This window comes from Nerophis ophidion, linkage group LG10 (assembly GCF_033978795.1).
Source record: "Nerophis ophidion isolate RoL-2023_Sa linkage group LG10, RoL_Noph_v1.0, whole genome shotgun sequence".
Classification (NCBI taxonomy): Eukaryota; Metazoa; Chordata; class Actinopteri; order Syngnathiformes; family Syngnathidae; genus Nerophis; species Nerophis ophidion.
The window spans coordinates 4,301-28,470 of NC_084620.1; the positions used below are offsets into that span (position 1 = coordinate 4,301).

Here is a 24,170-nt window from a genome sequence, read left to right on the forward strand (position 1 = left end):
GCTTACTTTTACCGCATGCCTTTGGTAAGCGCAGGAGTGAGAAGAGGTTTTAAATTAATTAGCGCCCCGGCGGCAATTCAATGAAATACGGAAGGTTGGATAAATGCGGCCTGAACGTTCAGACTGCAGTCTCATCGGCTACTTGTCTGATTTATTTTCACATTCAAAACAGGCCTTGGTCAGATTTGGAAAAAATCGTAATGAAAACATCAGAAACAGGTCACTTATGGGTAAAAAACAGAGCAAAGTTAGATACTGACCCTTTCCCCCTTCATCCAAACCACCCTGGGAACTGGTTCGCCACTCATGGGGATCTCTAAGCGAAGTTTGTTTCCTGCTATAATTGTCACAGTGTTGTCTGGGAAGTTCAGACTTTCCAGGTGCAGCTTTGGAGGGTCTGACGAAAAAGAACAAGCAACATTAAATGCAAGCTTTTGTTACAGTAATAGGCGACACGTAATGGAACGTACCTATGACTTGAATCTTGGCAGATAGGCTCTGCGAGTAGCCATCAGGTACAAAGGTGTAATCTCCAGCGTCATGGAGGGAGCTCGTTTCAACTGAAAGTTCGTGATCCCTGAAAATAAAATCTATGTTTGGTACCACAGAGCAGTAATGGACAGTTGCTTTTGTTTAACAATGAGGTCATACCTATTTTTGTGTAGGATGTTAATGCGGTCATTGGCTTGGATTAGCTGTCCATTCCTGTACCATCGGCCTGGGACGTTGCCCGGGAAGATCTCACAGTGCAGCTTGAGAGGCTGACCCAGCAACACCTTCATGTCCTGCAGGTCCTGGTGGATCTTCAGTGGTTTCACTGTTTAAATGAAGCAAGTTCATCTCACAGAGCTGAACAGAGACAGTCCGTGCTAACAGTGAGGGAAGCATCAGCGTTACATACAGTCAACCTGTATGTGAGCCTCGGATGTGCCACCACTAGCCATGATGGAGTATGTCCCGGTGTCTTCCAGGGAGGCGTCATCAATCACCAGGAAGTGTTTGGTTCCCTCGCACTTAACTCGATATCTAGATCGAACTCCTGTTGAGATCTCAACACCGTTCTTCATCCTTAAAGACACACAGGAATAAGATGTTCGTACCTTTGCGCTGACCAGGGTTGTCCAAAGTATTGATACTTCGATACCAAATCGATACCAACAGGCAAAAAATTACATCGATACCTACTTTTACCTCAGAGAGCCATGTCAATTATCGGTATGTGGGCAATTTCAGCCGTCTTTAAAAACAATATCCAATGTTGCCCGATGTTTAAATAGTTGTGGAAGCCTGACAAATGCGGATTTGTTGATTCTGCTCTGCCCTTGCTCACAAAAAATATATAATAAAAGTGTGTGAGTGAAGCTTAACTGAAGGTGTGGTGTAACTCGGCTTCACAACACACATTATAACCCGCCTGCCTTGCCAGAGAATTAGATGTCGCAGAAATGAACAGTGATGCATTTGAGTTACTTTGTTGTTATATTTAGCGAGTAGAGGTACTTATTTCAGGTAAAAGAGAGGTCAATCAATCAATCAATCAATGTTTACTTATATAGCCCTAAATCACTAGTGTCTCAAAGGGCTGCACAAACCACCACGACATCCTCGGTAGGCCCACATAAGGGCAAGGAAAACTCCCACCCAGTGGGACATCGGTGACAATAATGACTATGAGAACCTTGGAGAGGAGGAAAGCAATGGATGTCGAGCGGGTCTAACATGATACTGTGAAAATTCAATCCACAATGGATCCAACACAGTCGCGAGAGTCCAGTCCAAAGCGGATCCAACACAGCAGCGAGAGTCCCGTTCACAGCGGAGCCAGCAGGAAACCATCCCAAGCGGAGGCGGATCAGCAGCGCAAGGTGTATTTTGCATTTATCAGCTAATCAAATACAAGCGGTCATAAAAGTATTCGCCGTGCGAGTGAGAGCGAATATCCGCCACCACAAGCCCAGGGACTGTGCATTACCACTACATGCAGAAAAGCTCCAGAAGCGTGCAACTTAACCTTTATCACTTTCATAAGTGCTAAGAAAACACAGCTGAAAGACACTCTTCTGTTGTTTGGCAACATTTTGAACACCGCTGCTTTAATTATTTTTTTTATGGGCCCGTGGAACATTGTTGTAAAAAATAAATAAAAAAGTAGCAAAAATGTGAAAATGTAGCAAAAAAGCTCAATTTAATGGGAAAATGATGCAATGTTGATACTGTACTTATAACGAATAGAAATGCAAAGATTTTTATTGAAATATATGTTTTAGCTTTTTAATTAGCCTCTTTCATTACAAATGACATGATGACACTGGCAGCATATTAAAATAATATTAATAACAATATTGTTTGTTTTATGTTTACCTGAAGTCTCTACGCCACTGCTGTTCTTTTTAGAATGTGAAATAGTTTATTATTAGTTATTTACAGTTGGGCAAAAAAGTATTTAGTCAGCCACTGATTGGGCAAGTTCTCCCACTTCAAATGATGACAGATGTCTGTAATTTTCATCGGAGGTACACTTCAACTGGGAAAAAAAAAATCCAAATAAAAGGATTTATTTGTAAATTATGGTGGAAAATAAGTATTTAGTCAACCATTCAAAGCTCTCACTGGTGGAAGGAGGTTTTGGCTCAAAATCTCACGATACATGGCCCAAATCATTCTTTCTTAACACAGATCAATCATCCTGTCCCCTTAGCAGAAAAACAGCCCCAAAGCATGATGTTTCCCCCCCCATGCTTCACAGTAGGTGTGGTGTTCTTGGGATGCAACTCAGTATTCTTCTTCCTCCAAACACGACGAAACCAACAAGTTCTATTTTGCTTTCATCTGACCACATGACATTCTCCCAATCCTCTGCTGTATCATCCATGTATCCATTTTGGTATAAACTCCACTCGTCGTGTTTGGAGGAAGAAGAATACTGAGTTGCATCCCAAGAACACCATACCTACTGTGAAGCATGGGGGTGGAAACATCATGCTTTGGGGCAGTTTCTCTGCTAAGGGGACAGGACGATTGATCCGTGTTAAGGAAAGAATGAATGGGGCCATGTATCGAGAGATTTTGAGCCAAAACCTCCTTCCATCAGTGAGAGCTTTGAATGGTTGACCAAATGCTTATTTTCCACCATAATTTACAAATAAATTATTTTAAATTCCTACAATGTGATATATCCTGGATTTTTTCTTCCACATTCTGTCTCTCACAGTTGAAGTGTACCTATGATGAAAATTACAGACCTCTGTCATCATTTGAAGTGGGAAACTTGCACAATCGGTGGCCGACTATAATCATACTTATAAGCACAGTGTTGTTTGTTTTGATATACTGGGAGGTTGTAGAACACTGCTGTTCCTTTTAGAATATATAGTCACATCTTGGTAGTTCATACTGATATTTATTGTTGAAGCAGTGATGTTATGACAATTGAAAACCGTTTTCAGTAAAGTAATGAATTTAAAAGTATGTGGATTTTTGTTTTGGGGCGGCATAGCTCGGTTGGTAGAGTGGCCGTGCCAGCAACTTGAGGTTGCAGGTTCGATTCCCGCTTCCGCCATCCTAGTCACTGCCGTTGTGTCCTTGGGCAAGACACTTTACCCACCTGCCCCCAGTGCTACCCACACTGGTTTAAATCTGACTTAGATGTTGGGTTTCAGTATGTAAAGCACTTTGAGTCACTAGAGAAAAGCGCTATATAAATATAATTCACCTCACTTCACTTTTGTTTTATCATAGCATAGAATAAATACTGAGAATCGTGGAAATTCATAGGTATCGGTATGGACTACTAATTTTCTGGTATTGTGACAACCCCAGTGTTGACAGATCTTTATGTTCTTGATGTTTTCTTTACCATTTGACCGCAGCACCTTCCTCCGTCACCTCACACTCCAGCTCGATCCTCTCGTTCACGGTGGTCTTGACGGCCTCCAGTTCCTTAACGATCTTAACTGGCAACTCTGCGGTTCGGAAAAAAGGATCACAGCGCTTAAGGACAGCGAATCAACAAGTCTTAGCCATTAATGATTGTCTGCCGTACCTTTGACCAAGAGCTCCGTGGAGCACTTCTCCTCTCCTGCGGACACAGAATATGCAGCGTCGTCGTTGGGGCCGCAGTTGTTGATGACCAAGATCCTTTGCGTGCCCTTGTGCTCAAATATATACCTAAACAGGATCCCCTAGTTACACCTTGAGGGAATCTTCACCTGCAGCCCCATCCCCAACTTGCTTGAACAAACTTTCACTCTCAGCTACGTCCGCATGCACGTAGGCCCAGACACTCCGAAACACTGAACGTGAAAGACAGAGCTGGACGAACGGACTTACTTCCTTGAACTTAAGGTCACCGATGGAGCCAGAATGGGGCCAGAGCACAGGGGGTGTACAGGAAGTGATTATGGCAAACAGGAAGGCGCATCATGACACGACATGACAGACAGACATAGACAGAGAGACATCATGCCTGGGAGGGTAGAGTGTGTAGTCAACAATGTTGCAACCAAAAGAACGATTGCGACTTTTCGGGGGAAGAAAGTCCTGCAGATGAAGCCAGAAAACAGCAGTAGCCTCCCAGATGGCTTTAGCTTGGCATGGCTTTGACATGTGTGTGATTTGGATTTAGGTTTATCTCTTGGTCCACAAGTCTAGAATCTAATCTATGTGATGCTTTTGTGTACTTGCTCTAGTCTAGCTATAACCTTGAAGCAATGTTCCTATAATATATCTATCTATATATATATATATATATATATATATATATATATATATATATATATATATATATATATATATATATATATATATATAATGTTCTCAAGTGTGTTTTCAAAGCCATTGATCAGTCCTCCCAGGATTTCGCAGGCTTTTTTGGGGGATTGTTGCGGTTTAAAATGCCTGAATTCGTTAAATGTTTTCGAGGCTTATTTTTTTTTTTCACTAACATTGACTGTTCTTATGAATTTGTGACCAATTTTTCTAAGTGTTCCATGCAACCCTAACCTCAAAAAGCACCAACATTGTAAAACAAATATTCTATTAATGTTTTACTCATTTTATGCCACACAGACTTAAAAGTAGACACTAGGTGGCAGTAAAGGCACAAACTTATATACTGTTTTAATTGACTATAACTATCCATCCATCCATCCATTTTCTACCGCTTATTCCCTTTTTGGGGTCGCGGGGGGCGCTGGCGCCTATCTCAGCTACAATCGGGCGGAAGGCGGGGTACACCCTGGACAAGTCGCCACCTCATCACAGGGCCAACACAGATAGACAGACAACATTCACACACTAGGGCCAATTTAGTGTTGCCAATCAACCTATCCCCAGGTGCATGTCTTTGGAAGTGGGAGGAAGCCGGAGTACCCGGAGGGAACCCACGCATTCACGGGGAGAACATGCAAACCCCACACAGAAAGATCCCGAGCCTGGATTTGAACCCAGGACTGCAGGACCTTCGTATTGTGAGGCAGACGCACTAACCCCTCTGCTACCGTGAAGCCCTGACTATAACTACTAATTGTAAAATTCATTTGATGAGTTAAAGGCCCTTTTTATCTTCTTCTCTCTCACTCGTGAACAAGACTCCTAGGTACTTAAACTCCTCCACTTGGGGCAGGGTCTCCTCCCCAACCCGGAGATGGCACTCCACCCTTTTCCGGGCGAGAACCATGGACTCGGACTTGGAGGTGCTGATTCTCATTCTGGTCGCTTCACACTCGGCTGCAAACCGATCCAGCGAGAGCTGAAGATCCCGGTCAGATGAAGCCATCAGGACCACATCATCTGCAAAAAGCAGAGACCTAATCCTGCGGTCACCAAACCGGAACCCCTCAACGCCTTGACTGCGCCTCGAAATTCTGTCCATAAAAGTTATGAACAGAATCGGTGACAAAAGACAGCCTTGGCGGAGTCCAACCCTCACTGGAAATGTGTCCGACTTACAATGCGGACCAAGCTCTGGCACTGATCATACAGGGAGAGGACCGCCACAATAAGACAGTCCGATACCCCATACTCTCTGAGCACTCCCCACAGGACTTCCCGAGGGACACGGTTGAATGCCTTCTCCAAGTCCACAAAGCACATGTAGACTGGTTGGGCAAACTCCCATGCACCCTCAAGAACCCTGCCGAGAGTATAGAGCTGGTCCACAGTTCCACGACCAGGACGAAAACCACACTGTTCCTCCTGAATCCGAGGTTCGACTATCCGACGTAGCATCCTCTCCAGTACACCTGAATAAACCTTACCGGGAAGGCTGAGGAGTGTGATCCCACGATAGTTGGAAGAAGGAGCTGAGCCGGAAGGTAAAGCTCTCAATTTACCGGTCGATCTACGTTCCCATCCTCACCTATGGTCATGAGCTTTGGGTCATGACCGAAAGGACAAGATCACGGGTACAAGCGGCCGAAATGAGTTTCCTCCGCCGTGTGGCGGGGCTCTCCCTTAGAGATAGGGTGAGAAGCTCTGCCATCCGGGAGGAACTCAAAGTAAAGCCGCTGCTCCTCCACATGGAGAGGAGCCAGATGAGGTGGTTCGGGCATCTGGTCAGGATGCCACCCGAACGCCTCCCTAGGGAGGTGTTTAGGGCACGTCCAACCGGTAGGAGGCCACGGGGAAGACCCAGGACACGTTGGGAAGACTATGTCTCCCGGCTGGCCTGGGAACGCCGCGGGATCCCCCGGGAAGAGCTAGACGAAGTGGCTGGGGAGAGGGAAGTCTGGGTTTCCCTGCTTAGGCTGTTGCCCCCGCGACCCGACCTCGGATAAGCGGAAGATGATGGATGGATGGATGATGGAGTTAAAGGCCTCTTTAATGTCCGCTGTTTGCTTTGGCATCCATAAGTTGCAGACATTCTCTCTCCGTGCTTTACACTGGAAATGTGTTTGTTCATCTCAAAAATTCATTTATGTTAATGTTTACCGCCGCACGTTAAGAACATTTTTTGAACTGTTGAGAATGATCTACGGCGCTCATTTTTGTTGCTGAATGAGAGGTGATGAGAGGTAATCATCACACTTCAACATCACTGCAAAGGAAAATATGTTCCTAATTGTCTTATCCTGGATAAATACAGTTAAGTTAAAATAAGTATAGCAATATATGTAGGGCTGTCAAAATGAACGCGTTAATACAAGAAATGTCGCAGGGAATCCTGAAGGAATCAATAAAGTACTATCTATCTATTATTAATGAACACACTAAGAATAATCATGCAATTTATTTTGACCATACAAGCACTTTTACCTTAACTGTGTGTGATCAGATCAATGCATAAATGCATGCACAAAAGCGAGAGAGGTGACTCCAAATTTCACTCCAAAATAGAGCTTGAAAGAACTTTAGATATACTGTTGTCAAGTTTTTTGTAAAAATGACGTGCATTCCAGCAAAATGCTTAAAAACGTTCCTGACAATAACATTGCATTTGTATACAAATATTGGGGTCTTTTTGTAAGTAAATTTGAATCATGCAAGCGAGCCTGGGATTATTTATGATTATTCCAAATTTCCGAAATGTGATTAAAGGGGAACATTATCACCAAACCTATGCAAGCCTCAATATAGAATAGAATAGAGTTTTATTGTCATTATTGCAATGAACAGGTTCAAAGAACAACGAAATTGGAGCAGCTCCTCCTAAGGTGCATATACATATATACCTTGATGTTGCAGAAAAAAGACCATGTATTTTGTTAACCGATTTCCGAACTCTAAATGGGTGAATTTTGGCAAATTAAACGCCTTTCTGTTTATAGGTCTTTTACGGATGACGTCAGAACGTGACGTCACCGAGGTAATTTAATTTTCACATTACAAACACCGGGTCTCAGCTCTGTTATTTTCCGTTTTTTCGACTAATTTTTGGAACCTTGGAGACATCATGCCTCGTCGGTGTGTTGTCGGAGGGTGTAACAACACTAACAGGGAGGGATTCAAGTTGCACCACTGGCAGACCCCCATTGAATGTGCCAGAGTGTCTTCACATTTTACCGGCGATGCTAAGACAGACATGGCACAGAGATGTATGGATAACCTGCAGATGCATTTGCAACGATTAAGTCAACGAAATCAGAAAGGTGAGTTTTGTTGATGTTGTTGACTTATGTGCTAATCAGACATATTTGGCCACGGCATGACTGCCAGCTAATCGATGCTAACATGCTACGCTAATCGATGCTAACATGCTAATTACGCTAGCTGTATGTACATTTGAAAGTAAATACCCACATATAATGCGAAACAAACACTTACCAATCGACAGATTTAAGTTGCTCCAGTGTCACAAGATGCTAAAGTCCTGATCGTTTGGTCTGCACATTTTACTGGCGATGCTAATAAGGCAGCCATGCTATGGGCCACTTCATTAGGTACACCCATGCTATGGCCGAATAGCGTCAATAGCTTCAATTTCTTCTTCAATTTCGTTTTCGCTATCTGCCTCCATACTCCGACCATCTGTTTCAACACATGCGTAATCTGTTGACTCGCTTAAGCCGCTGAAATCCGAGTCTGAATCCGAGCTAATGTCGCTATATCTTGCTGTGGTAACCGCCATGTTGTTTGTATTGGCAGCACTGTATGACGTCACAGGGAAATGGACAGTCGCATCGCAAATAGTGAAAATCAAGAACTTTAAAGCTTTTTTTAGGGATATTCCGGGAGGTGTAAAATTTTGAAAAAAACTTCGAAAAATAAAACAAGCCACTGGGAACTGATTTAAAAAAATGTTTTAACCCTTTTGAAATTGTGATAATGTTCCCCTTTAATTTGATTAATAAAATAAACATATGACAGCCCTAAATACATGTAAACTTGGAAGTAGATGTATGTGAAATTACCCAGAGGGCTTAGCGCTGTAGAAAGGAACAGTAAGTAGGATGACAGTTGTGTTGTTTGAGCAACACAAAGTTAACGTATGGTTACACATTATTGTTACTGCCTCATCTACACAAGAAACATACGTAAGTTTGGATCAGACAGTTGAGGTGCGTGTTTGAGCGCGGCTCACGGACAAATTCTATCGGCGAGAATGAAGCTGACTGGCCAAAATGTGCAGGGAAGTTGCAGGCCCTGGATAAGGTTGCGAGGGATCGTTTGAATTTGCGTGAATCGATCGTGACATTGCGAAATCCTGGAGGGACTGATGAGTTAAAGACCTGTGAAGGAGGTACCGCCTTTTCCCTGTACAGAGGCAAACAGTACAAAGCGCAGTTAAACACAACAATTCCTTTGTGATGATCTCACGAATGTTGCTTGGCGGCATGTTCCATTGCACCTGACCAGAGCCACATTAGCATGGAGAAGAAGCAGGCGAGGGCATTTCCGCAAATGAAACGCATTGTCTGAAATGCACTTCATTTGTGCAGTGTTTAAAGGGCAAACAACATAGCCGATACGCCACAGGCGACGATGGAACTTACTTGGGGCTGGGACGGATTTCCTGTCCATTTTTGTACCACTTGAGGTCAACTGTGGGGTCAGCCAGGTCCACCATAAGGCGGATCTTTCCGCCTTTATCCACCTGATAAGCAGGCTCCAGCTTCTTGGCGAACGCTGTCAAAAATGCACATTCAGGTTAAATTGGGCAACAGGGGGACAGCAATGGACGACGGAGGAGATGTACCTTCACTCTTCTTCTCCTCTTTGGGGATCTTCTTCATCCTGCGCAACAGGCCTCTAAGATCTGTGATGCCATACTCGAATGCAATCTTCTCGTACTGATCAGGACGGGCATTCTTTAGAATCTCCCACACGTCCACCTCGGGGGCGTCGTCCTGCGCCTTATGCTCTCTGGTGGTGTCGGATATTTGGGCAGAATGTGAGGATATAAGTCAACGGAGGGTGTTTGCAACATGTCCTGAGAAACTCGTCATGAACCCTGACATGGTAGGAGGTTCTGGTAATGATAGGTGGTACAATCGCCATTTTTTTTAGGAGGTCATGATTTTCATTTAGGGGTTTCTTTTTGTCTCGCATTCCTCAGGACATGTCACACAAAGGGATGGGCTTCACCTATGTTGACCTTGATCTTGGAGACCAATATTCAGTGTAGTGAAGGAGTGCACTGCTTGGTTAAAGTTTTTAGTGCATTGTTGTTATTTTTAATGTATTTCAGCTGTTACGGTTATTAATGCTATTGCGGTTTTGTTGAATGTGTGCAAAAAGTACACAGTGAAATTTTTCACCAATCAAAGTTTATATAGCGTTAAATCACAAGTGTCTCAAAGGGCTGCACAAGTCACAACGACATTCTGGGCTCAGATCCCACATCAGGGGTATTTTCCAACCAACTTTTATCCAACAATTTAAAAAGACTTTAAAGATTTCATGTAAAAAATAATGCCTATTACGGATGGGACTCTTACACTGATCCGACTCCGCTTGGGATGGTTTCCTGTGGACGGGACTCTCGCTGCTGTCTTGGATCCGCTTCGAACTGAACTCTCGCGGCTGTGTTGGAGCCACTATGGATCGAACTTTCACAGTATCATGTTAGACCCGCTCGACATCCATTACTTTCAGTCCCCTGGGGGGGTGGGGGGGGTTGGGGGGTTGCCCACATTTGAGGTCCTCTCCAAGGTTTCTCATAGTCATCATTGTCACTGGCGTCCCACTGGGTGTGAGTTTTCCTTGCCCTTATGTGGGTTCTTCCGAGGATGTCGTAGTCGTAGTGGTTTGTGCAGTCCTTTGAGACATTTGTGATTTAAGGCTATATAAATAAACATTGATTGATTTATTACAAAAACTCTTACAGTGCGATTCTGATTCTTCCGGAGACAATTTTGATTCCGAATCACTTATTGATTTAACGCGATTCCCAATTCCAACCAATTAACCTGAATACACGGGCTTCACGGTGGCAGAGGGGTTAGTGCGTCTGCCCCACAATACGAAGGTCCTGCAGTCCTGGGTTCAAATCCAGGCTCGGGATCTTTCTGTGTGGAGTTTGCATGTCCTCCCCATGAATGCGTGGGTTCCCTCCGGGTACTCCGGCTTCCTCCCACTTCCAAAGACATGCACCTGGGGATAGGTTGATTGGCAACACTAAAATTGGCCCTAGTGTGTGAATGTGAGTGTGAATGTTGTCTGTCTATCTGTGTTGGCCCTGCGATGAGGTGGCGACTTGTCCAGGGTGTACCCCGCCTTCTGCCCGATTGTAGCTGAGATAGGCGCCAGCGCCCCCCGCCACCCCAAAAGGGAATAAGCGGTAGAAAATGGATGGATGGACGATTTGGTTTTTAAATTATATTAAAACCAGGTTGCCAGCTGCTTGGTTGTTTACGCTGTTGAAATGACCTAAAATACTGTATTTTCAAAAAGCTTGAATCAATTTAGAATCGTTTTATATAACAATCCCAATTTAGACATAAATAAATAAATAATTCAGAACCCTAAATGTCTATGTGCATATAAAACATACCGTATTTTCCAGACTTTAAGTCGCACCAGTACATAAGCTGCACACACAAAGTTTTACAAGGAAAAAATATTTGAAATGAGATATCTACATAGAAAGATTTTGTAAATGTTGACACATTAATTGTTTCCAAACAGTTCCTGTAACACGGCAGTAAAATTAAACAAAACAGACGTCTTCATTCATCCTTTACAAAATTAATATCCATCCATCCATCCATTTTCTACCGCTTATTCCCTTTTGGGGTCGCGGTGGGCGCTGGCGCCTATCTCAGCTACAATCGGGCGGAAGGCGGGGTACACCCTGGACAAGTCGCCACCTCATCGCAGGGCCAACACAGATAGACAGACAACATTCACACTCACATTCACACACTAGGGCCAATTTAGTGTTGCCAATCAACCTATCCCCAGGTGCATGTCTTTGGAAGTGGGAGGAAGCCGGCGTACCCGGAGGGAACCCACGCATTCACGGGGAGAACATGCAAACTCCACACAGAAAGATCCCGAGCCTGGATTTGAACCCAGGACTGCAGGATTGTATTGTGAGGCAGACGCACTAACCCCTCTGCCACCGTGAAGCCCAAATTAATATGATTTTCTATTTTTTTAATAAGGATCACAAAGTTTATCAGGCTTCTTCTTAGGTGTGCTTTGTAAACATTTGGGGTTTGAACATTTTCTTAACGTGGATCATTTCACTACATTCATTGTTTGGCTTAAACCATTTCATAATTTAGCCATAGATTAGCCGCACCTTTGTACAAGACGCAGGGTTCAAAGCTTGTGAAAAAAGTAGCGTCTTATTGTCCATAAAATTACAGTAAGTAAGAATAGAATAAAACCTGAGACAATCTCTTGTACCCCTTGGCATACTTCCAAGTACCCCCAGGGGTTCGCGTACCTTCATTTAAGAACCACCGTCCTAGAGTATCTGTCCATCTATTCTCTACCGCTGGTCCCTCTCGGGGCCGCGGGGGGTGCTGTAGCCTATCCCAGCTGCATTCGGGCGAAAGGCGATGTACACCCTGGACAAGTCGTAATCTCCTAGAGCAGTGGTTCTCAATTTTTTTCACCATGTATCACTTCAGAAAACACTTGGCTCTCAAAGTACCACCAAAATGACCAGGATTAAAATACAGTAGCGCAATAGGCCTAAGTATTCATTACAAACAAAGCAGAGGTTTTTTTTTTAACCAGTTAAATTAATATTTTTAACCACTGTAACATTATGCGGAGTTTAAAGTGTAACACTGTGTTCGAATATTTATTTAAGTGATTCTTTGGCGCACAACTTGATGGAGCCTGCATATCACACAGTTGGAGAATCACTGTCTTAGAGGTTATGCTTTAGGTTAGTGAGATTATTCCTTTTGGCCCATCCCTTTGTTTGATTCTCATTCCATTGATAAGATGCTTGGACAGTGTTAGACTTTGAAGTTGTCTGTTAAATTGTTATGGTAGTGAGATCCAGGTTAGCGTGTTCATTACAACATTCAGTCAGTTCTTTCAAGGACATTTTTGCAAATGTCTGAAAGTACAAACAAGCGCAAACAAGTATTATTTCATTCTCTTCTTGTTTTTGTTTTTTTCCATCCGTTTATTTTCAGGCAATTACATGGAAGGCTGAAATAAACATGGCTATGTTTGCCTTATATTTCTCACTAGAAATAAAATGTAGCGGTAACACTATTTTCCCGCATCAATTCCCTGTGGCTCCCTTACGCGTCATTAATGATCCAAAACAGCCAAGGACTGTTTCCATCATGGCAGAATGCAGGGGGAGCCGATCGGAATGCTGCCTTCAAATGAAGTGTTACCGAACTACAGTAGGCCAACACTCTCGTTTGTATAACTCGGTGCTACAAGTCATGCTGGGGACTCTACAGGATTACAGTACTCACCCGCAGTAAGGTCTAATAGTTTTACTACTTATGGTTTTCTTTCTACTAACCTTTGATTTCTGAATATGTAGGGGAGAAGAAGAGACAAGCCCAAAATAAATGGATCATTTATCAAGCTTTTGGCTTAGCTTAAACTCAATAAGCCACTTTGGCCAGGAAGCATTTTGTACACTGGCATCATATGGCCTTCTTAAATGATTCGAAAGGATGCAGATCCGCAAAAAAAAAAAAAAAAGCACTGAATGATTAGTGGAGGGGGCAACATCCACTGAGTCTCACCTATGTTTAAGTAGAGCACTAAAGTCAAGCTCCCCTGCATCTTCTTGGCCTTCACTGCTGTTGTTAACAAGGAGAGATTAATAAGGATTTCATGAAAAGATACAACAGTCACTGGTCAACAATGCTTACACGAGCAACACAAAGCAAACGTCAATCAGTGTATTAGCTCGGGGCTAACAAGTGATTGGTGCTTACACAAAAAGACAATCTGTGAGTTTCAGGTAGAAGTCCAAAAACAAGGCGTCTTTGTGTAAGACATTCGCCGCCGCGTCCCAGGTCATATTGCGTCAACACTGCGATGGCGCAACGATACCGGGATGCTTTGCATTGCTTTCCAAACACATTGTTTGAGGGTGTTTTAATATGTTTGATGATATATCTGGTGTCAATTATAGGTCAGTTGCTTTCTGTTTTGCATACAGAATATACTTTTGGAGGCATTCGATCAACCGCAAATGGACTGTTCAGTTTGTCTAAGAAGACCTTTCGCCTCTTGTCTGAGCAAGCTTCATCAGTTCATGCTCACAGACTTTGGGTTGGTCGGACTAGATCTGACGGCCAATTCAGATTTTTTTGTTGAGTCCGATTTTTTTGTGTGGTTGTTCACATTGCTAAAAATATCCGATTTCTATATATGTCTACTAATATGAATGTAATGCGCCCGTGAGCTGACCCGTTTAAGTAAACAGGGCTCTAATTGTAGTAGATCTTAGTCGTGGCGCATCTGTGGAAGTTTCAAGGAATTTTCTTAACCAAACTTCTTGGCGTAGGACCTATGTGTCATAGTCAAGGCCATAGAATGAATTATCTACATCAGTGGTCCCCAAACTCGATTGGTACCGGGCCGCAGAATAATTTTTTTATACTTTTTTTTTTTTTTTAATTAAAAAAAAATAAAAAATATTTATTTTTTATTTTTTATTAAATCAACATAATAAACACAAGATACACTTACAATTAGTGCACCAACCCATAAAACCTCCCTTTTTCTGTCAGGCATTCCCCTGACAGTTTGTCTATGTTTTAGTTTTTTCCTCTGTATTTGTCTGTTTCCTCTGTGTTTAGTATTTCCTGTCCTTAGTTCCTGTCTAGTGCGCTTATTTTGTCAGCTTCCTGTCTTGTTCCCTGAGTGCTGTGTTCCTCCTCAGCAGCGGCTGATTGGCACCTGGCCACACCTGTTGCCAATCAGCCCGCTCCTATTTGTACCTGCTTTGTGTTGTGTAAGTTGCTGGATCATTGTATTGTCATTTGTATTGTCGTTGCCTCATGTCACTGTCGTGCCAGGAGGAGAGATGGGGTTGGGGCTGGAGCCAGAGCGCGAGCGAGAACGAAAGAGAAAAATACAATTGCTGGAAAGCAACTGAGAGACATATTGAAAAATAAAACAATAGTGTAACCCTGAAACGGGCTCTTATGTCGGTGCTTGGTGGTCTGAAGAACCCCCAGGAGGACACGCCCCACACTAACCAATAATAAATAAATAACGTCTTACCGCAACTTCTTGAACAGGTGCGGTAGTAAACGGATGGATGGACTAAAAATGCATGAGAATTTTTTATGTTTTGAACATTATTTTTAACAAGTGGAATTATTAATTACTTATCATGTTAAACAATGTCAGCTCAGATTTATCCGAGAGCCAGATGCAGTCATCAAAAGAGCCACATCTGGCTTTAGAGCCATATGTTCCCTACCCCTGGCGTAGATACAACAGAAAAACCTAGTATCTCAAGGGACCAATCGGAGCTTCTTTGTCAGTCGCCTTATTGTCTTTAATGAGACATTTGCACGAATGGGGGCCGACGGTCAACCTGATTATGTGATATTATGGCACCAGGGGATATTTGGAAGATTGGCCCAGGACGTTGCAAGCACCTTCATTAAAAGTATTGTTCTTGATTCTTCCCCTTGCATACTCTTTTGGGCAGATAACTGTGGCGGTCAAAATAAAAACCGGACGCTGTACACGGCTCTTGCCCATTGTGCAAACGCAGAATGGGGCCCACCCGAGATTGTGATAAAATATCTGGAGAAAGGGCACACGTTCATGAGAGCAGATTCAATCCATGGCTCAATCGGCAAGAAAATGAAAGCTCAAGAAAACATCTATACGTTTGATGACTTTGTAGATCCTTGTAAGACAGCATCAAGATAGATTGGTTTTCCTTTGTTTTCTCACAATCAGCTAGAAGTGAGTTACTAGGTTTTGCCTTTGGACGGGAGACATGATGTCATGACATAGCAAATGCTAAAGTGTTTCTGCAAATAAACATGGCTGCAATTCCAGAAGGTCTCAGGCCTGTCTGGCAATTTAAATGATTTTGTGGAGTCACGGTCGACATTTTCTGAACCGAATTATTGCGCGTAGAAGATTGAAAAGTGCTATCATTTTGCTTCTCGCAGTTTGTTGGACATTTGCTTTGACGTCTGCTCCAAAGAGCGTCTTAGCGAGCAGTCGTAGACAAGATTGGCGAAGCACTGACATGAGTTCCTACAACAGTTTTTCCCCCGGTTTTCTGGTCATTTTTCAACTATTTATTATGGCGAAAAATGATGATGCTTATTGCCTTGTTTACCTGTATGTCATCTTTTTTGTAAGGGGCGCTGGAAGCCGGCAGACCCGTCAGCGATCCTGTTCTGTCTCCCTGTAATGTTTGTCTGATCTTGAATGGGATTGTGCTGAAAATTGTAATTTTCCTGACGGAATAAATAAAGTACTATCTATCTATCTATCTATCTATCTATGATAGAGGTCTGGGTCGGATACAAAAACTAAAATCGTAATTGCACTGTTCGAAAAAACATGAAAAAATGTGATACAGGTCACATATGGGTGAAAAAAAAGAAGTCTGAATTGACCTGCAGTGTGAACAAGGCCTATAAACATGAATTACCGACTCACTGGCCTTGTGGTTAGATCATGGGTGTCAAACTCTGGCCCGCGGGCCAAATCTGGCCCCCCGTGTAATTTAATCTGGCCCTTGAGGCAATATCAATTTAGCATTCGAGCTGGCTCGCCGGTGTTAATACTCGCCGCTAATACTCATACTTGCCAACCCTCCTAATTTTCCCGGTAGACTCCCGAAGTTCAGTGCCCCTCCCGAAAATCTCCCGGGGCAACCATTCTCCCGAATTTTTACCGATTTCCACCTGGACAACTATATTGGGAGCGTGCATTTAAGGCACTGCCTTTAACGTTCTCTACAACCTGTCGTCACGTCCACTTTTCCTCCATACTAACTGCGTGTCACATAATATTTGTGGCGTTTACACACACGCACAAGTGAATGCAAGGCATACTTGGTCAACAGCCGTACAGGTCACACCGAGGGTGGCCGTATAAACAACTTTAGCACTGTTACAAATATGCGCCAGACTGTGAAACCACACCAAACAAGAATGACAAACACATTTCGGGTGAACATCCGCACTGTAACACAAAATAATAAATACCCAGAACTCCTTGCAGCACTAACTCTTCCGGGAAACTTCCAGCAAACTGACCAATATTTAACGTTTCATTCATGCATTTTCTCTTGCTACTTTAAGGCTTGAATGTTTGGTTCATTCATCATTATTTTATTTTCAAATTTATTATTAGCCTGTGGAAAAACATTTATATTTACTTTTAGAAGATTGCAAATAGAAAAAAAGGCATAACATTTTTATTTAAATTTTATTTGATATGCCATTGATATTTTTTTAATTATTATTATTATTATTTTAAACTGGATTTTGCATGTCACTAAAGTTATATAAGCCTTGCTTGTTAAATATATAATGCTAAACTTGTTTGAGTCCCTATTAAAAGGTTAATTTGCTCAACCTTGGCCCGCGGCTTTGTTCCGTTTAAAATTTTGGCCCACTCTGTATTTGAGTTTGACACCCCCGGGTTAGATTGTCCGCCCTGAGATCGGTAGTCATACCAAAGACTATTAAAATAGCACTCAGCATCAAGGTTTGGAGTTGGGGGTTAAATCCCAAAAATGATTCCCCTGCTCACTTCTCCCCTCACCTCCCAGCGGGGGTCGAGGGTGATGGGTCAAATACAGAGAATAATTTCGACAATCATTGGTACTTTAACTTTAATGAAGCTTGCTCAGATGACTGGCGAAACGTGTTCTATGACAAACTGAACAGTCCAGGTGTAAGCGATTGAATGCCCTGAGAATACAATGATCTGGATGAATGAGAAGATTCATAGACATACAGAATATTGTATACTATATTTTCTGATGCTCTCTCTCTACTTGATTTGTTATTCTTTGGTTACCTCCTTTTGAAAGCTGATCTGATATCAATACTCTGTGACGGTCCGGCCTCTGGAAGAGAGCAACAAACATTCATTTGCACAGTCCGCGTTTTGGTGTATCTTTCGGTCGTTGATGTTGGTTTTCATGAACGGGAAATGAAAAACAACCACAACAAAAAAAACGATTGGTTTATAGTAGGGATGTAACTGTATCGTCAACATTCTTGACTGTATCAAACAAGAACTTGGAGTACTCCGGTCAGTGGAGTTTTCAAGTTCAAAATGAAGCTCACATGTTTTTTTTTCAATTCCCATTCATGAAAAGAATTCAACGAACAATTCATGCGATGACCGTTGTGCAAGACAGACGTCCTGTTTTGACAAACCTTTCACTTCCAGGTCGAAGGAGCAGCTGTCAAACTTGTCCTTGTAGGTCACCTCGCATCTGTAATTGCCCGCATAATTTTCTTTGGCCTTGATGATGTGCATCTCAAAAGTGTGCATCTGTGAGGAAGTGTGTTAAGTTTCAGTCCTCAAGGATTTTTGTGGCCCTAAACATCATGTAGTTTCTGGACTCATTTTGGTGTTCAATGCCACTTTTGTGTGATTTGATGTGCTGCTACAACCGCATATACTGCACAGTAGGGCCTGATCTACTAAGATCCCAAATACCATGCGCTAAAAAGCATGCAAAAACTTTAACACTGCGTATACTATTAGTGGGTGTGTTGCAAGTGATCTACTAAGACTGCGTAAGCAATTGATAACAAGTTCAAAAGTGCTGCCAATTGCAATATTTCATTGATGGGCCGTCACCTTGGAGACACTCCTATTTTGCACACTTGTTGTGTTTGTGTAGAGGAAAATGCAGCACACACTGTAAAAAAAAAAAAAAAAAAAGTAAAAAGCTGGCAGCCTAGTTGCCAGCATTTTTGCGGAAAATTAAAGTAAATGAGAATCAGCACCTCCAAGTCCGAGTCCGTGGTTCTCGCCCGGAAAAGGGTGGAGTGCCATCTCCGGGTTGGGGAGGAGACCCTGCCCCAAGTGGAGGAGTTCAAGTACCTAGGAGTCTTGTTCACGAGTGAGGGAAGAGTGGATCGTGAGATCGACAGGCGGATCGGTGCGGCGTCTTCAGTAATGCGGACGTTGTATCGATCCGTTGTGGTGAAGAAGGAGCTGAGCCGGAAGGCAAAGCTCTCAATTTACCGGTCGATCTACGTTCCCATCCTCACCTATGGTCATGAGCTTTGGGTCATGACCGAAAGGATAAGATCACGGGTACAAGCGGCCAAAATGAGTTTCCTCCGCCGTGTGGCGGGGCTCTCCCTTAGAGATAGGGTGAGAAGCTCTGCCATCCGGGAGGAACTCAAAGTAAAGCCGCTGCTCCTCCACATCGAGAGGAGCCAGATGAGGTGGTTCGGGCATCTGGTCAGGATGCCACCCGAACGCCTCCCTAGGGAGGTGTTTAGGGCACGTCCAGCTGGTAGGAGGCCACGGGGAAGACCTAGGACACGTTGGGAAGACTATGTCTCCCGGCTGGCCTGGGAACGCCTCGGGATCCCCCGGGAAGAGCTAGACGAAGTGGCTGGAGAGAGGGAAGTCTGGGCTTCCCTGCTTAGGCTGCTGCCCCCGCGACCTGACCTCGGATAAGCGGAAGATGATGGATGGATGGATGGATGGTTTCTCCTCTGGTATATTGTTAATGCACTGTATCTCATATAAAAAATAAAAAAAACGCTTTTACAAAAATGGCGGCAGACACCACAACAAACCAATTTAATTTGTTTTAATAGGAATAGATAATATGTCTAATATTTTTGTTTTTTAATAAGTTTACATGCACACGGACGGCAGATTCTCTCCATTGTATCGCGTAACTGCGCCAATTTGCATGTACATTCATAACGTGTTACATATTTTGGTTTTAGTCTTGATAAATCATACTGTGACTGCTAAATGATTATATTTGCGTCTCCTCCTCCCAGTATTGTGGGTATTCTGATCATTTGTATATATTTTCCATACAAATGAAGACATGCTCTCTATTTTGATCATTTTTAAGTCACACAATTCTCAGTGCAGAAGCTTAGTAGCTTGCTTGCACTGTCAATTTTGCACGGGTTTTAGGAAATGCAAACCTTTTAGTAGAGCAGGCCCATAGTGTTTATAGAACTGTTTTTATTTGACGGTTTTTACTCTTGAGCATAGGCGCCGATAGACATTTCTGCCAGTGGGTGCTCGAACGGGCGATAAATCTGACGCTACTTTTCTGGGCATGCGCGTTTTTTTCTTGGTGGTGAAAAAGAATTTGCCGTCAATCCCACATGGGTGCTCGGCATTGTCCGTGGGGGCTCGGGCCCCGAAGCACCTACGGGATCGGCGCCTATGCTCTTGAGGATGAGTCTTGGTACCTTGGTGACGCGGTCAAAGGTCTCTTTGAGCTGCAAGTGCTTCCCCGTCTTGCTGGCCAGGTCCATCCATTTCCCCTTAAACCACTTGATGGTGGGTTTGCGGAGAAGATCTTTGGCCTCCACCTTGGCCACAAAAGTGATGTCCCCACCTTTGTCGCAGAGCAGAAACAAGTATCTTAATACAGACTGCCTTAGCAAATTGTTTGGTAATAATTGGGGCGGTGTCCTGATTATCTGGTATCAGATCTGATCGGATAATATCGACCTGCATCTAAAACGTCCGATATAAGAACTCCGATACAAGCGGTGTGCACTGCTGCCGCTAACGTGTCTTCTCGCTAGCTTAACAGACGGATAACAGATTGTCATTTGAGAGCCTTTACTTCAAAACACTGTTAAGCTGAACACACAGATATACAGCAAGTCAATGTAACTTACATATATAAAAAATATATTCACTGTGACATTGAAAAATAGAAGAAATGCCTTAAAACAAATGCTATACACATTAGCATTAAAAATTGTACATTGCAATTTCAACACCTTCAAATTTGTTAATGAAAACTACAACTAAGATGCACGTCACAATTAAACTGATGCGTGATAAGTACCATACTTACAGTATAAACACTTTGTCGGACTCTACTGGCATATTCAACTTAATGGCAAAGACTACTTCCCGAGTACAGCAACACACCTTGGACAGACTGAAATGAATGAGACTCAGAAGTGTAAGAAAACCAGACTTAACAACGAAGTAGTACACTCTCCAATTTAGTTTTAATTTTCCTGAGGGAACTCTCCTGAAGGAATCAATAAAGTACTATCTATCTATCTATCTATCTATCTGAGACTCCTCTCAAGCACTTCTATCGAGCACACATCATCTTTTTCTAACGTGCTGATCGATACCCGTATCGGCCAATAGTCAAGGCTGCAATATTGATATCGTAAGTAAAAAGGTTGTATCAGGACACTCTTTGTATTCCCATGATTCCTTGCAATACATTGTTTAAAGCAGGGGTCACCAACACGGTGCCCGCGGTCACCAGGTAGCCCGTAAGGACCAGAGGAGTAGCCCACTGGCCTGTTCTAAAAATAGCTCAAATAGAAGCACTTACCAGTGAACTGCCTCTATTTTTTAAATTGTATTTATTTACTAGCAAGCTGGTCTTGCTTTGCTCGAGAAAGAATATTTGTGAAATATTTCTTCAAACTTATTATGATTAAAATTCAAAAAAGTTATTCTGGCAAATCTAAAGAATCTGTAGAATCAAATTTAAATCTTATTTCAAAGTCTTTTGAATCTCTTTTAACATTTTTGTTCTGGAAAATCTAGAAGAAATAATGATTCGTCTTTGTTAAAAATATAGCTTGGTCCAATTTGTTATATATTCTAACAACCTATTTAAAACATGTCATCAAAATTCTTAAAATAATCTTTATCAGGAAAAATTACTAATGATGTTACATAAATTATTTTTTTTATTTTTTCCTAAAGATTCGAATCAGCCAGTTTTTCTCTTCCTATTTTTCGGTTCAATTTTTAATTTTAAATAGTCGAAATTGAAGATAAACTATGTTTCAAAATGTAATTTTCATTTTTTTCTTGTTTTTCCTCTTAAACCGTTCAATTAAGTGTTTTTTTCATCATTTATTCTCTACAAAAACCTTCCGTAAAAAGAAAAAAAAAGTACGACGGAATGACAGACGGAAATACCCATTTTTTTTTCATATATATAGATTTATTTATTAAAGGTAAATTGAGCAAATTGACTATTTCTGGCAATTTATTTAAGTGTGTATCAAACTGGTAGCCCTTCGCATTAATCAGTACCCAAGAAGTAGCTCTTGCTTTCAAAAAGGTTGGTGACCCCTGGTTTAGAGTGTGAGTTGACAACTAGCCAGTGCTTGTTCTTGAAGAACCCCTCGGCCGGTCTGCATGGTTCTACTTAGGCCTCTTTGCTTACCGACGACCACCGTGCCACTTTTGGGCATCTCCAAGAGCAGGGTGGACTGCGGCGGGTTGTCAATGGGCTTGTCCAGTTCCTCGGGGGCCTGGGACTCTCCCAAAGACCACACTGGTTGTTGAGGAAAAACACATAAATGAAACAGTGCAATGCTAGACTTTTTTTTTTTTTAAAGGGCGGGGGAAAAAAACAACATTACGAACACCCGCCTTTTGTACTGTTAAGTCTGGCCACATGAAGACACACACCTGGACACATTTGCTCACTTTTAGCAGCAGCAGTTGAAGCTCTTTGCAACATTGAAAGCACGAGGAAACAAAAAGGGGTAAAAACTTACTTTACGTGACCTCCAACAGGGATAAAGGAAGATATGTGTTCCTCTTTACATGACTGATATATACACCCTACGTATTCCCCCAAAATACTCTAGGCGCTGTTTCTCCCGCTCAATTACCTGAGTCTTTCCTCTCGAAGGCCGTAATGGAGACTCTATCATCTAAATAAAGACAAAGAAAGATTTACAGCATATTGGCGAGAATAGTACTGTAAAGTCCGCTGGAGCAAGCACACGCCAACGCAAACGAAGACAAACGATTAGTTTTTAGAGAGTTTGAAAAGTGGACAGTATCTGCACCTCGAGGGAGAACTGCACTGTGTTGGGAATTTTGCCCACAATCCTTATGTGAGACGATTATTATACACACTGCAAAATAGAGGTAGGATAAAAAGACTGCATTTTAGGGGGAAAAAAATGCAAAAAAGAGTGATATTATCTGTCCATGCAGTTAGTCAATTTTACTTGATAAGACTTTATAAATTAAGTTGTGTATATCTAGAAATTGACTTTTTTTTTTTTTTTTTTGGGGACGGCGTGGCGCAGTGGTAGAGTGGCTGTGCGCAACCCGAGGGGCCCTGGTTCAAATCCCACCTAGTACCAACTTCGTCACGTCCGTTGTGTCCTGAGCAAGACACTTCGCCCTTGCTCCTGATGGGTGCTGGTTGGCGCCTTGCATGGCAGCTCCCTCCATCAGTGTGTGAATGTGTGTGTGAATGGGTAAATGTGGAAGTAGTGTCAAAGCGCTTTGAGTACCTTGAAGGTAGAAAAGCGCTATACAAGTACAACCCATTTATCATGTAATGTAATAATCTGGTCATTTTGAACATTACTGAAAATTATTTCCAGGAATGTCCACAACCATATCATGAATTGATTAACGTGAACCCCAACTTAAACAAGTTGAAAAACGTATTCGGGTGTTACCATTTAGTGGTCAATTGTACGGAATATGTACTGTACTGTGCGATCTACTAATAAAGTCTCAACAACATAGAGAGGACTTTCCATTCACGAGAGCCACGGGGCGTTATCATGTAGCACTATGGCGAAATATTTCAAAAAGGAACATAAAACAGTGACTTACAACGTCACTGTGTTGCAGACGGATGGGATGGTTGTATGTTTCAGCACTTGCACTGTCTCTTTTAGCTGCTAAATTCAAAATAATCCTCACTTCCCGGATAAACAAATAAATATTCCTTGCGATGTTGCAATGGTCTTACGCTGCATGCCATTTGTTGAAAGCCAAAAACCTACACAGTGGCCTAGTGGTTAGAGAATCCACCCTGAGATCGGTAGGTCGTGAGTTCAAACCCCCGGCTGAGTCATACCAAAGATTATAAAAAATGGGACCCATTACCTCCCTGCTTTAGACTCAGCATTAAGGGTTGGAATGGGGGGTTAAATCACCAAAATGTATTCCCGGGCGTGGCCACTGCTGCTGCCCACAACTCCCCTCACTTCCCAGGTGGGGAAACAAGGGTGATGGGTCAAATGCAGAGAATAATTTCGCCACACCTATTGTGTGTGTGTGTGACAATCATTGGTACTTTTAACTTATTAAGTATCAATTTTTTTTGGGGGGGGGCG

At 42.6% G+C, this 24,170-nt stretch overlaps 1 protein-coding gene across 3 annotated transcripts in view; it reads right to left on the reverse strand.

Moving 5' to 3' along the window:
* Nucleotides 1–233: 233 nt before the first annotated feature.
* Nucleotides 234–24,170, reverse strand: part of LOC133559954 (myosin-binding protein C, slow-type-like) — a 47,315-nt gene continuing 23,378 nt past the window's right edge. For 2 of the 3 annotated variants that reach the window (XM_061911937.1, XM_061911936.1), the window contains 14 exons: nt 22,698–22,739; nt 22,244–22,354; nt 20,274–20,422; nt 18,249–18,366; nt 17,884–17,932; nt 13,611–13,667; nt 9,635–9,801; nt 9,432–9,564; nt 4,043–4,167; nt 3,857–3,962; nt 902–1,068; nt 652–817; nt 471–577; nt 234–397 (listed from right to left, as the gene is read on the reverse strand). In XM_061911937.1, coding sequence (XP_061767921.1) covers nt 249–397; nt 471–577; nt 652–817; nt 902–1,068; nt 3,857–3,962; nt 4,043–4,167; nt 9,432–9,564; nt 9,635–9,801; nt 13,611–13,667; nt 17,884–17,932; nt 18,249–18,366; nt 20,274–20,422; nt 22,244–22,354; nt 22,698–22,739 — 1,646 coding nt within the window. In that variant the 3' untranslated portion in view covers nt 234–248. The remainder of the gene's footprint in view (nt 398–470; nt 578–651; nt 818–901; nt 1,069–3,856; nt 3,963–4,042; nt 4,168–9,431; nt 9,565–9,634; nt 9,802–13,610; nt 13,668–17,883; nt 17,933–18,248; nt 18,367–20,273; nt 20,423–22,243; nt 22,355–22,697; nt 22,740–24,170) is intronic. The other variant, XM_061911938.1, reaches the window with a different exon arrangement.